General features: G+C 39.5%; 1 protein-coding gene across 4 annotated transcripts in view; it reads left to right on the forward strand.

The window, feature by feature from the left end:
- Positions 1 to 2,630: 2,630 nt before the first annotated feature.
- The window catches only part of TIPRL (TOR signaling pathway regulator), a 72,561-nt gene continuing 60,189 nt past the window's right edge, over positions 2,631 to 15,002 (forward strand). The window contains exons 1-4 of one of the 4 annotated variants that reach the window (XM_010846025.1): positions 2,788 to 2,872; positions 10,550 to 10,669; positions 11,384 to 11,563; positions 12,315 to 12,414. In XM_010846025.1, coding sequence (XP_010844327.1) covers positions 10,656 to 10,669; positions 11,384 to 11,563; positions 12,315 to 12,414 — 294 coding nt within the window. In that variant the 5' untranslated portion in view covers positions 2,788 to 2,872; positions 10,550 to 10,655. The other 3 variants (XM_010846024.1, XM_010846026.1, XM_010846023.1) reach the window with 3 other exon arrangements.

Here is a 15,002-nt window from a genome sequence, read left to right on the forward strand (position 1 = left end):
TTTTTTATCCACTGCTCTGTCCTTGTACCTAAAACTTTCTGGCATCATAATAGGTGCCCAAAAATGTTTGTGGAATGAGTTAATTTCTATAATAACCAGTTGACTGTTCTCAGAACTGAATCTTGATAAACTTGTAGATGATTTGATTTGGTGACTCTAACATACTTTGTCAATTTGGTTGAAAATAAATCCACCCTCCCCATCATCCCCATCAAGTCCCAGGAATTATTCCATCCTAAGAACCAGCTTTATAAAGTAGACAGTTGTTGCATGATGGCTCTGGCTCTCTTTGGTTTTTGGCCTAGCCATTTAGCATGTGGAATTTTAGTTCCTCAACCAGGGATCAAATCCATGCACATTGTATTGGGAGAATGGAGTGTTAACCACTGGACCACCAGGGAAGTCTTGCATGATGATTCTTGAATAGACACTGAAAAATACCCTGTTAATGCCTAAATATCTCTTTTCCTAATGTGTGAGTGCTTGATATTGTACTTTTAAAGATTCATTTTCTTATATCCTCAAAGAATTTTAAAGTCCCCTAACACATTTCTGAATTGGAGGCCATCGAGATAATTGGTTTAATTTTTAGATTTTAGATTTAAATTAACATAACCTTCTAATAAGAAATCTTCATCATATCTTTTCTAGGAAAATTTTGGAAGGGAATAAATGTTTTAGGAGAACAGGTGGAAAAGCACTGACTCAGCTTTGGATAGGGTGGCCTGGTACTTCTCTATCAAGGCTACCTCAAAGCCAGCTCATAGAAAATGATATAAAAATCATTTATACTAAGATGTAAATGACCAACTAAGCCAATCAATGGCCTGTTGCCATATTGAAAAGCAATTAAAATTTTAGATAAAATGTGACAGATGGATAACATATTTTGAGGGGCAGTGAGTCTTTCCATGAATCACTGAAATCATATATTAGAATTCCATTGTCAATCTCTGTTGTAAGTAAGGGGGTGAGTGCTGTTTTGTAATAAAATAAACCCTTGGCAAATAGCAGGTGCTCAAATTTTGACATTTGGATTAATGAATTAACAGTGGTAACTGAAGTGAGAGAAGTTGACAAATCAACATGTTGGCTCAAAGAAAGAAGTGATTAAATCCAGCTCTAGGGTTCAGGAAAATCCTTTTGAAGGAGATGTATCATTCCAAGGATGATCATTCCAATCTAGCAAAAAGCACAGGTGTTGGGGCTGCTGGGAGGAGAGCAAGACGGATTCCATCTTGAAGACTGTCAACCATCTTAAGGCAGGATGTGAACTGGGCTTGAACCCTGTTTACCATCATTGAAGAAAAACCAGGAAACCCCTTCCTACAGACAGCAAACAAAGATTGGAAGGAAAGATCAGGTTGTCTCAGTTAGATTAATGATAGTGCCTGCACTTGCGTCTTGTAACTGTTAATTCTTCCACACCTGCATGTTGTAAAACTAATTACTGATATGTATCCAGTCATGTGGGGGGTGGGTATAAAATCAAGTCCTCCGAAATCATTTGGGTTCTTGTTGGGAACCTATTCCCCTTGGACATGCTGGTGTAATAAACTGTACTCCACTGTTTTGAGTGTTCTCTGAGGTGTGTTTGTGACTTTGGATTCTACAATACAGGGACTGGGGAATCTATACTTTTAGAAAAGTTCCAGGTTGACTCTGAAGTGGGACAGGTTTGAGTATGACAGTTTCACGCATATAGAACAGTAAGAGTAAGGTCTCAGTAGTAGGGAGGAGTGCAGGTGAGTAGACCTGAGAGGAGTTGCTGGAAATGAAGCCGGAAAGAAAGATTTGGGAGATCCTCTAACATAAAATCATATCATTTTGAGGCAGCTGAAACCAAATCATTAGTTAAGTGGTTTACCAAGGATTGGGCTTCCCTGGCGGCTCAGGGGTAAAGAATCCACCTGCAAAGCAGCAGACGAGGGTTCAATCCCTGGGTCAGGAAGATCTCCTGAAGGAAATGGCAACCCACTCCAGTATTCTTGCCTGGGAAATCTCATGGACAGAGGAGCCAGGCAGGCTACATACACTCCATAGGGTCCTAAAAGAGTCGGACAACACTTAGCGACTAAACAACAATTGCCAAGCATGCACAGAACAGCATTGCAACGGTGGATGTAGCACCAGATCTCCAGTGTTATTTCCACTGTAACAGAAGCTTAGGTAATAGCTAGATCAGGACAGTCTTGAAATGTCTGAAGGATGAAATTTTAAAGGTCCACTTGTCTTGCCGGACTTGATGCTGAACCTCCTAAACTCTAAGTGATTTTAAAACTTTGTCCTCAACGGAAAATTATTGGGCATTTCCTCTACACCAAATCAGTAACACGCAAAGTAGTTCACTGCTTTGCAAGGTCTACAGGGATCACGTCGGATTCTCCAAACTGGGCTTCCCCCGAAGGGGCCAAGATGATGTCATCCAATGATGTGCACGCCCCTAACCACTTCCCCTGCGGCCGAAGCCTCGCCCCTCGGCATTTTCTCCCCACCTTTTTCAGGTGCGTCGTGACGTAAGACGTGGGTCACACAACCTCGGCAACTGGTCCCGGAAGCAAAAAGTCGAGGGACGGAGAAGGAGGCGGAAAGGAGGGCTTGCGTCCGTGTCGCCGGCAGGGGGCGGGGCGGGGTGGGGCGGGGCCGGGCATGGTAACGGCTAGGCTGCTGGGCTGGAGGGAGGAGGAGGGACCGGTATCTGCCGCCGCTACCGCTGCCGCCGGTGCTCCAACCTGTTCCGTGTGGCCCACGCTGGCCTTGCCGCGGCCATGATGATCCACGGCTTCCAGAGTAGCCACCAGGACTTCTCCTTCGGGCCCTGGAAGCTAACGGCATCCAAGACCCACATCATGAAGTCGGCGGATGTGGAGAAGTGAGGCTCTAGGGCTGGGATCGGGGTTGCGGGCCTTGGAGCTCGGCCTGGGCGGGAGGCAGAGCGAGGCCTGCGAAGCCCCAGCCCTCCTCTAGGGCGGAGGCTCGTGTCCCTCTGGACCGGACCTTTGAATTGACAACACCAGGAAATATTCCTGTCACTACTTCCTGTCCTTCGGTTCGGGTTCGCCAGGCTCTGGCTTTGTGAAACAGTCACTCCACCGGGGTTTGAGTAGAGTATGACTGTTCTGGTGGACTGCCCCCTCTCGTAGGTCTGTACCTGCCAAAGCCGGCGCCACCTTTAGATTATTTCTGGGTGGCTGTGACCTATTTTCTTGAGGGTTAATAACGGGGGTGGTATATATGCTTGGTTTTTAACATGTCAGGTGCCATGCCAGGCGCTTGAGATACAGAAGATGAAAGCCTCTTCCTCGAGGAATTCACAGTCTTGTGAAAGAGACAGTTGTACAGTGGGAATTGATAGAGGTGTACCTGCAGGGTTATTTGGGAATTTTTTTTTTTTTTTTTTTAGGTGGGGAACAAGGCATCCAGGAAATTGAGATGCCTGAAATGGATCTTACTAAAGACGGTGGGATGGGGTGGGGCTGGGCTCGTGTGTAGCGCCGCAGGGCCAGTGAGAGTGACAACCGTGATGCATTGTGATGCCCGAGCTGAATCTTGACAAGGTATGGGGAGGTTCAGGGGGACGTACAAAGCCAGGGGAGTCAGAGAGAGTGGGAGGCGTGAAGAACAGTTCCTGTGTGATTAGAGCATGAGGTATTAGAAGGGAAGAACTGCAGTGAGAAGCCAGTGGCAGATAGGCTCCGGAGCAGCGAAGATACCACGGAGAGAACTTTTATGCCAGGCTAAGGAGTTTTGTTGGATTTTATCTGACTACCAGCAGGTGTTATTTTATACTAAGGGACGACATTATCAGATGTACACTCTGAAGGATCTGAACAAAGAATCTGAACATGATGTGGCGGTTGGATTGGAGGGCTGCAGGACCAGGGAAAGAGATCAGTTAGAAGGGTAGAGAGGAGAGGAGAGGTTTTAGAGATTAAGTGATTTGATGGTCACTTAATAGGAGGAGTAAGGGTAAAAGGAAGAATCTATACCCTTGGCAAGATTTCTGGCTTGGGTTATGGAAAGTTTTGCCATTGGATATGGTAAGAAATACAGGAGGAAGAGCAGTTGGGGGCAGGTGTTGGATGGAGGATGAGTTTAGTTTGTTGAAAGATGAATTGAGTGTAGTTTATAAAGTGGAGATGTCTTAGGCACTTATCTTGGAGCTTAAAAAAGATGATTTATTTATGGGTTTATGTTTGGGAATCATCAGTTGGTACCTGGAGGCTTGAGAGTGCATTAAGATAGTCTAGAAATCATCCAGAAGAAAAGAAAAAGGTCATGAGGTGAAACTCTAGGGAGCAATGACAGATTTAGGCAGAGGAAAGTGACCAGAAGAGAGTTTGAAAGGATGTTTAGTATCATAATTAGTAAAAAGGTAACTTTCTTGCAGAGTCACTAAGAAAAATTTTGTTTCATCCCACCACATGTTGAGTTATTCTCTGAGTTTTCCTCTGTTGTATAACTTTCTGCTATATTGCGCCATATATATATAATTGTGGTATATATTCAGTTCAGTGCTGGTGCAAATCTAATTGTGATTTCGGATTGTGAATTTTAAATCATTGTAACTAGGCTCAAGCACATCTTTATTAATCAAAATAGGAACCATTACAGTCATCACATTTTTACCTATGAGAAATGTTTGTTTATTTCTGTAGTTTAAAAATCTGTGCTTTGGGATTCAGCAATGAACTCTTGGTAGCATTTTCTGCCTCCTACTTGTTGTGGAAGCGTTTTCCCTGCAAAAAGTTGAGATGCTTGGAGAAGTGGTCATCAGTTGGTGAGAGGTCAGGTGAATATGGAGGATGAGGCAAAACTTGGTAGCCCAATTCATTCAACTTTTGAAGCATTGATTGTGCAACCTGCAGTCAGGCATTGCTGTGGAGAAGAATTGGGTCCTTCGTGTTGACCAGTGCTGGCTGCACCCTTTGCAATTTTCAATGTACCTCATCAGTTTGCTGAGCATACATCTCAGATGTAATGGTTTCCCCCAGATTCAGAAAGCTGCCGTGGATTGGACCGGCAGCAGACCACCAAACAGTGACTCTAACCTTTTTTTTCTGATGCATGTTTGGCTTTGAGAAGTGCTCTGGACAACCACTGAGCTGATTGTCGCTGGTTATTGTATATTAATATTTAAGTGAATTAGGAAAATTTTGAATTAATAATGGCTCAGATGGTAAAGAATCTGCCTGCAGTAAGAGACCCGGGTTCTATCTCTGGGTTGGGAAGATCCCCTGGAGAAGGAAATGGTAACCCACTCCAGTATTTTTGCCTGGAGAATTCCATGGACTGAGGAACCTGGTGGGTTACAGTCCACAAGGTCACAAAGAGTCAGACACAGCTGAGCAACTAACGCTTTCACTTTTCTTTGAATTAGTGAAATTTCCTTTAATGAGTTAAGGCATCTTAATCCTATAAAGGCTTCCTGTCTTCTTGGCCTTATAAATTTGTTGTTCAGTTGCTCAGTGAATCTGACTCTTTGTGACCCCCATGGACTGCAGCATGCCAGGCTTCCCTGTCCTTCACTAACTCCCAGAGTTTGCTCAAACTTGTCTCCATTGAGTCGGTGATGCCATCCAACCATCTTGTTCTCTGTCGTCCTCTTCTCCTCCTGCCCTCAATCTTTCCCAGCATCAGGGTCTTTTCCAGTGAGTAGGCTCTTTGCGTCAGGTGGCCAAAGTATTGGAGCTTCAGCTTCAGCATCAGTCCTTCTAATGAATATTCAGGATTGATTTCCTTTAGGATTGATTGGTTTGATCTCCTTGAAGTCCAAGGGTCTCTCGAGAGTCTTCTCCAGCACCATAGTTCAAAAGCATCAATTCTTTGGTGCTCAGCCTTCTTTATGGTCCAACTCTCACATCCAGACATGACTACTGGAAAAACCATAGCTTTGACTAGACAGACCTTTGTTGGCAAAGTGATGTCTCTGCTTTTTAATATGCTGTCTAGACTTGTCATAGCTTTTCTTTGAAGGAGCAAGTGTCTTAATTTCCTGGCTTCAGTCACCATTTGCAGTGATTTTGGAGTCCAGGAAAATAAAGTCTGTCATTGTTTCCATTGTTTCCCCATCTATTTGCCATGAAGTGATGGGACTGGATGCCATGATCTTAGTTTTTTGAATGTTGAGTTTTAAGCAGCTTTTTCACTCTCCTTTTTCACCTTCATCAAGAGGCTCTTTAGTTCCTTTTTGCTTTCTGCCATCCGGGTGGTGTCATCTGCCTATATGAGGTTATTGATTCAGGCAATGAGCTTCATCCAGCCTGGCATTTTTCATGATATACTGTACATATAAATTTAGAAGCAGGGGCTTCCCTGGTGGCTCAGCTGGTAAAGAATCCACCTGCGATGTCGGAGACCCTGGGTTCGATCCCTGGGTTGGGAACTCCAGTATTCTGACCTGGAGAATTCCATGGACTGCAAAGAGTCAGAGACAACATAGAGACTTTCATTAGCACTAACTAGCACTAAGCAGGGTGACAATATACAGCCTTGACGTACTCCTTTCCTGATTTTGAGCCAGTCTGTTGTTCCATGTTGGGTTCTAACTGTTGCTTCTTGACCTGCATTCAGGTTTCTCAGGAGGCAGGTAAGGTGGTCTGGTATTCCCAACTCTTCAAGAGTTTTCCAGTTTGTTGTGATCCACACAGTCAAAGGCTTTAGCATAGTCAACGAAGCAGATGTTTTTCTGGAATTCCCTTGCTTTCTCTGTGATCCAGTGGATGTTGGCAATTTGATGTCTGGTTCCTCTGCCTTTTCTAAATCCAACTTACACATCTGGAAGTTCTTGGTTCATGTACTATTGAAACCTAGCTTGGAGGATTTTGAGCATTTGCTAGCATGTGAAATGAGTGAAGTTGTATGGTAGTTTGAACAGTCTTTGGCATTGCCCTTCTTTGGGACTGGAATGAAAACTGACCTTTTCCAGTCCTGTGGCCACTGCTGACTTTTCTTTGACCTTATAAATAGGCATGCTGCTGCTGCTGCTGCTAAGTCACTTCAGTCATGTCCAACTCTGTGCCACCCCATAGTCTATGCCCACCAGACTCCGCTGTCCCTGGGATTACCTGTATGTTACAAAGAGTAAAATTTGCCATTAAAAATGGGGTTAAAATACTCTGTTTGGCCTGTATTCAAGATACTCTGAATTTAGGATGTTTGAAGAAATGTAAGTTATTGGCAGGTATTTTTTTGACATATATATAACTGGAGTATTTCAGAGGACTACCAGATTTTTTCAGATATGTTGGGAAAATCCACAGAATCACATCTTATGTTAGTTTATATTTCATATGCACTTTGCAGTGGTTGCAGGTTATTTATATCTAATCTTTTTATGAAATGTTTATTCTGATTATAATCCATCCTATTTAGTCTTTTAAGTATTTAATATTTTCTTTTTTAAAAAATTTTGTTTTATTGTGGTAAAAACACTTAATATGAATTATACCCTCCTGACAAATTAATAAATTTAGAATGCATTATTATTGGCTATAGGGACAGTGTTGTATAGCAGATCTCTAGAAGTTATTCATCTTGCTTGCCTGAAATTTTACATCTATTGATTAGCAACTTGTTTTTCCCTTCCTCCAACCCTTGGCAACTACCATTTCACTCTTTGATTCTATGAATAAGTGGAATCATGTAGTGTCTGTCTTTCTATGACTGGTTTGTTTTACTTAGCATAATGTTCTTAGGTTCATACATGCCGTCACAGATTGCAGAGTTTTCTACTTTTAAAGGCTGCATAATATTCCGTTGTATATATAAACCATATTTTCTTTTCTCTCTTTTTTTAAAATAATATTTTCGCTGTCTGTCATGTCTATGGCATTTGCATGGGAGTATTGATCTTTCTAGTATTTGTTATTTTCTATTTTCTAATAACAAAAGAATAAATTTTACTTAAATTTATGATGAAAATTAATGGTATCAGGTATCACCCTAAAGATGTGCAACTTAAAATGTTAGATCACTGATATGTGCTTATATACATAAACACAGAGATCTGATGAATAAACAGTGAGCCTGATTTTTTTCCTTACTGTTGTATCATAAGCATTTTTCAACATTATTATATTCTCCTTTTAAATATTTTTAATGATTCTGTAATGTTTTATCATTTGGATAGACAGTTGTTTGTGTGCTCAGTCGCTTGGTCATGTCTGTCTTGTGACTCTCTGGACTGTAACCTGCCAGGCTCCTCTGTTCAAGGAATTTTCCAGGCAAGAATATTGGAGTGGATTGCCATTTCTACCCCAGGGGAATCTTCCTGACCCAGGGATCGAACCCATGTCTCTTACATCTCCTGCATTGGCAGGTGGATTCTTTACCACTGCACCATCTGGGAAACCCAGACAACAGTTTACATAACTATTTATTTCCTTATCATTAGATTGTTTCTTTATTGTTATAAATGAGATGATTATGAGTATTAATGTACGTAGTTTTTTCTTCCCTGCATTAGGGATTATTTCTTTATTACAGATTTCCCAAAGCTGATATTTTGAGTCAAAGAATATAAATTTGATTAAATTCTTGGTACTTTTTTTCTTAATTTTTGCCCCAGGGTGGAATGTAAATTGACATAGTTCTTCTGAAAATCTAAGTGAGCAAGTGCTGGTTTCCCTCAGTGGGTGTATTTGCTTTTTTCATTATCACCTTTTAAAGCTTGCAACAAGTTGAGAATTTTACTGGCAAAGGTGTTTTCCTATAAGAAATAGCAGCTTTAATTTTTTAGTGTTTTTTTCTTTGTTTCATAGCCAAAATTAATATAATTGTTATGTGAGAACAGAAAATTCAGCAGAGATAGGAAGCCTATGGAAACATGGGGCTGTGGTACATTAACTTCTCTTCTGGGCAGTCATGGTAAAATTAGAACCCATCTTCATTCTTAAAAGTGGTGAGGCTTTGATGATCCAGGAATGAAATAGATGTTTCTACTATCAATATTTTTTACATTAAAAGTTTAAATAATTTGTTTATGCATAGTTTTTACAATATTTGATTGGTATGTCTAATTGGGAATAGATTTAAAGCAACTGGAAAGAGGATAATTGTGATCTTGGGATATACATAGATCTTTGTTAGCTTTATGTAAAAATACATTCTGTAATATATTGTTTCACCTTACCTAACCTGTATAGCTATATAGCTTTCAAAAATCTGGAAGTCTTAAAAAAGGAAAAAAAAAGAAAACCTGATCTGCTAAAGCAGCTGTCATATACCACTTGCACTAAAATCCTGTGCTTTGTTCAGGATCCATTAGAACTTCATTCAAAGCATTTTTAAACTTTGGACTCTATTGCATACTTTATAACTGTATTAGAAGTGTAAGGAAGGAGAAAAGATCCCTACAGTCTCTTTGCCCTAATAAATGAATTATTATTATTTTTCCTGTTCTCTTTTTATTCATTATGCAGTTTAAAGATGTGTGCTTGTTTGCTTTTTCCAGCCTTTGATAGGTTAAAACAAAATAAAAAGGGATCAGGGTGTTTCAGGGGCAGATACCTACATTCTAGAGCAGCTAGAGGTATAAACCCTCGAACTTGAGGACCTTGTCTTAACAAGTTTGTTAAATATGATGATCTTTGATCAGTAGGAAAAGATGAAATAACGTTTTAAAGTTTTTGTTTGTGGACAAAGTACCTAATACTTTTTGAAAATTTTCTGAAAGCAATAAAATTAAAAAATTGATATAAAAGATAATTAGAAAATTGCTTCCATGGAGCCTCTGTGTTAGTTATGTTTTCAGGTTGCAAGGAAAAGAGAATCCCTGCCCCACCCCTCAGCCCCCTTCCCATCCCTGTCCACCTCGGTTGCCTTGAGTGATGAGAATTTAATAGTACATGAAGAAATAATTAAACACAGGATTTAGCTCAGAAAATGAACAGTTCTTATGACCAAAACAACTATAGATGTTTCTAATCTTATTATCCTTATTTTTCAGTTTCCCCTTTGCTCTGTCTGCTTCTCTGGCTGTTACTTAAAATGTTCACTCTCCCCTCCTCACTGCCTCATGGTTCTGTGTCATGCCATATCTCTTGGTTTGTGCTTTATTTAACTGTCATCCAAACCTATGAAAAGAGGGATCAGAATAAATTTAATTGGCCGTTATTCAATTCAGCATGACTGTATTGGGCAGAGTTCTCCGGCTAAAATTCAGGGGTTTCTGCCAGCCCATAGATAATTGCCGTTGTTTGAGAAGCTGAACTTCCATCCCTAAACTGAATGTCCTGTTTGTAACTGAGGTGATAGGGTTATAAGGCATGGTAACCTATACATAAAGGGCTTCCCTGGTGGCTCAATGGTAAAGGATCCACCTACCAATGCAAGAGACACAGATTCAATCCCTGGGTCAGAAAGATCCCCTGGAGAAGGAAATGGCAACCCACTCCAGTATTGTTGTCTGGGAAATGCCAGAGACAGAGGACTCTGGTAGGCAAAAGAGTCAGACATAACAACTAAACAACAACAACAACAAAAAACCTATACATAGAGTTACTTTTTCCAGAAGTAACTAGTAGCCACTTAAAAATCTTTAAAACAGGGCTTACAAACTCAGCTTTCTAAAGAGTCAAGGGGACTGGTGAACCAGCAAGCTCATACCCCACGTAAAGAGAGAAGCCTCTACTCTGTTCCAGCCAGTTGGTGTCATGTGGAAATACAGGTGCAGTATTGGCCAAATCTTCCTTTTTATTTTCCAAAGAGAAACCGAAAGTCCAGATTTCTCAAAAATCTCTCCATTTTTATTGGCAACTCGATAATTTCGCCAGTTATTTCAAATATTAAAAAAGTATTCTGTGTAGGCTAGTCGTAACATATCTGTGAGTTAATAATTTGTGATCTTGGCCTCATAGTAGGTCTAATATAACTTTCTTGTGTAATAAGACTAGCCAGGTGAGGTCCAAGTTTTTATAAAGCAGGCCAGTATAATGGAAAGAGGCCTAGTTTTACCACTTACTAGCTCTGTGATTTCAGTTAGCTACTTAAGTTCTCTGAGCCTTTCTTAGCTCACAGGATAGTTTTGAGGCTCAGATTCAATTATCTCAGACTTTGATCATCCTACCTTAAATGGTACCCTTCCATTGCTTTGCTTCAATTTTCGTGTATCACTTATTACTAGCTGACATTATATTATGTATTTTTTGTACATTTGTTTATTACTTATCTTGTTATTTAGCCCACTACCTAGTACAGGCCAAAAAGGTATACACAAAGACAATGGATGATGAAAGCATTTCTAGACTTCACAACTATATCATCTTATTAAATCATATTATTTAACTCACTTAGGAGTAGAAGGTATTCTGTGGAGCTCAGAAGGAAACAAGAGAGCCAACAGTGATATAAAATAATCCTCCTGCCTTTTGATTACGCATAGGTTAGCTGATGAATTGCATATGCCGTCTCTCCCCGAAATGATGTTTGGAGACAATGTTTTAAGAATCCAGCATGGCTCTGGCTTTGGAATTGAGTTCAATGCTACAGATGCATTAAGATGTGTGAACAACTACCAAGGAATGCTTAAAGTAGCCTGTGCTGAAGAGTGGCAGGAAAGCAGGTGAGAACCTGGGCAGTTAGGGGTTGAAATAGAAAAGAGTTGAAAAAGTATTCAGTTGTGATATTTTATTAGAATGAAGGGCTAGTGTTGTTATTAAATTTGATAGTTGAATCTAGAGTTCATTTTTCTCATTGATAAAAGAGATCAATTACCCCCTTTTTAGTACTTCTTGAGTTAAATTGAATGATAGTTGAGGTGAGCTATGGAAGCTTTAGTTTTTTGAGCTTTCAGTGTTCTTTAGTGAAGACACATTACACTGTGTACTTTAATGTTCCTGTTTTTGAAGAAAAATGTTTGCTTATGATTTGCATTGAAAATCTAAGGAGGATTGAAATCAAGAAAAATGAAAAATGTATTTTATTTTGTAATCAAATCGAGAGTTATTTATTTTGTTCCTGTTATGTATTAGGTTCTTTGAAAAAAGTATAAACCTTTAAAACCATGTCCTTAGGCAGTGTACAGATTAACTGGGGAGACTACATTATCAATTCATGAATAACAGGTTAAATAACAATACATGTACAGAAAAGCTAAGAAAGATCTTATATTAGTGAATTTTGACAAGTATATGTGTTTATTAATAGGATACTTTATATTATGTATAGAATGTAATTTGGTGTGATGCGTGAATACTACAGTCCAGGGGGTCACAAAAGAGTTGGACATGACTTATCAGCTAAACAACAAAATGAATACAGATGTTCTATATTCTACCTCACTGAATCTGATCCTTCTCATTTTGGTATTTGAGGACGGAGGGTGAACACTCTAAAGAGGTTATTAAACCATATGATTGGACCTATACAACGGATTATAAGGGAACATTACTTGGAGAATCACTTAAGTTAAAGGTAAATCTTATTTTTTGCTTTTATTAATCATTGATTGCTTTGGATAGTCTCAATATTAAAGCTTCCTAGTAATGGGTTATTTTATGCTGCTACTTTCATCCTACTTACTTTGTATTGTGGGAGGCTTTAGAACCTATTGTGAGGGAATTTTGCTCATTGATTATCAGCACAAAATAAAAGAAGGCCATAGTGGAACAATTTTTATTAAAAATATGGTTGTAGTAGTTGGCAGATTGCCTTAATGTTATTATGTAATATCAAGAAGCATTAAAATGTATTGTCCTTGGTGTACTGTATTAGGTGTTTTAGACAAAACCTGCTTGCTAGTAGCTTGCAGTTTTACAGATAAACGGATATGTGGGCAGGGAGGAATTTTGGTCAGACAACTGGGATTATTTTTCTGTCTGCACTGTGTGTGAATCAGGTATGACTTTAGGCAAGTTATTTAATGTCTGATTCTATTTTATAAGTAAATTGGATAAACAGAAATATCTACCTTATAGCAGAATTTTGATATAAAATTATCTGTGGGAGTTTTCAGTGAATTCTGAAACTCTGTATTGATTTTAAACTGCATCTGTATAAGACCTGCTTAAGAAGAGATTCACTTCATGGTAAATGACACTAGGAATGTGGAACCGGCAGGCCTCGTATTGGGAGCTTAGCTACATAGAGTCATGGATACAGCAGAGTACAGACAAATAATCCCTCCACTACAGTCTAATGGGGGAGGAAGGTTATTCTAGTCTGCTAATACTTTATAGATTAATATTCCCTCTTTTCATTCCTGATTGAAAAACTTTTCAAAGTGTGTAGACCGTTTGCTGTTTCATTGCAGAAAGTGAGGAAATGAGAATTTGTTTTCCCTTATGCAATACTGATGACTTTCTTTGTGGGAGACAGGAGTGTGAGAGCAGTAGGAGGTGAAAGGCATATGCTCAGTGCTCTTCATTGGCACTTCACCCTGTCATCTGATTTGTCCTAAGGTGTTGCTGACAAATGTCAGTATGATCAACCACTCATTAGTGGTCAGGAGCTGAGGCTTTGGCAGACCTTAGTTCAAATCTCAGCACCAGTACTTAACAGCTTGGAAAAGCAATTTAATCTTTGCTAAGCCTTTGGGCTTCCCTGATAGCTCAATTGGTAAAGGATCCGCCTGCAATGCAGGAGACCCCAGTTCGATTTTTGAGTCAGGAAGATCCGCTGGAGAAGGGATAGGCTACCCACTCCAGTATTCTTGGGCTTCCCTTGTGGCTCAGCTGGTAAAGAATCTGCCTGCGATGTGGGAGACCTGGGTTCCCTCCCTGGGTTGGGAAGATCCAGTATTCTGGCCTGGAGAATTCCAGGAGATCACAAAGAGTTGGACACAACTGAGCACCTTTCATTTTTACTTTCAAGCCTTTGGTAAACTAAGGATAATACCAGTTGTGATGTAGTAAAGAATATATGTATTAAGTGTTTATAGCACAGTGTCTGTTAACACAATTAGATCTTAATAGCAGCTGCTATTATTATAGTATCATATTTCAAATGTCAAGTTAATATTATTGAAATACCAAAAATAAAAGTAGATACATTGTCTAAATAGTATTTATCTCTTGCTTTATGATCTAAATAGAGTTGATAAATGTGTTCCTTTGTTGCCTTAAAAAATAGTGACTATTTTCCAGGTAAAATTGTTAGGACTTTGTTGCTTAACTCTCAAAATAATCTTGTTAGATAGGCATTATTCTCATTTTGTAGATGAAGAAATGGGTTCAAGATCTTTAAGTGTGTATCTCTTAGTAAGGTAACACTGATGCTAGAGCTTATTGTTAAGCACATTTGTTACATGCGGAAGATCACTTTCATAGGAACATATTTTACATTTAACTTTCTTTTAATACCTAAGGATTTTTTGACCTATAATATATATATTTTTGACCTGTAATATTATTTGAGATTTTTAATTATTTAATCCTTCAGCTGTTCCTCAGAACACTTATTCAGAAGCCCTAGTATATATAGGAAGTGTATGCCAGTGTAGGAGAAGGTATTTTATATGTATAGTAAGAATATCAGAGAATGAGGCATTAGAATGAAGCCTTTCCTTTGCCCTTAAATTTTTGCTTTTTAGTTGCTGGTGGCTTCTGGTGTGTGTGTATATTTAATGTTTTCTCACTCTTCAGATTGTTTAACCCATTACCCTCAGTTGTATCATGGTGTAATAGGAGAGAGAGCCAGTCACGGAGTAATACTGACCTTGCTGGATTCATACCCAGCCTTGTCATTTGTTGTCTGGGCTACCATGGGCACTTCTCTTAGATTATGGTATGAGGATATTATGAGAAAACAGGTCAAATGCATAATATGTACCTGGCCCATAGTAACCTATCAACATTTGGCTGTTTTTTTTTTTTTCTTTCCTATAAAATAAATGGGCTTCCTTGATAGCTCAGTTGGTAAAGAATCTGCCTGCAATGCAGGAGACCCCAGTTTGATTCCTGGGTCAGGAAGATCCACTGGAGAAGGGATGGGCTACCCACTCCAGTATTCTTGGGCTTCCCTTGTGGCTCAGCTGATAAAGAATCCGCCTGCAATGCGGGAGA

Source organism: Bison bison, unplaced genomic scaffold (assembly GCF_000754665.1).
Source record: "Bison bison bison isolate TAMUID 2011002044 unplaced genomic scaffold, Bison_UMD1.0 scf7180017864229, whole genome shotgun sequence".
NCBI lineage: Eukaryota > Metazoa > Chordata > Mammalia > Artiodactyla > Bovidae > Bison > Bison bison.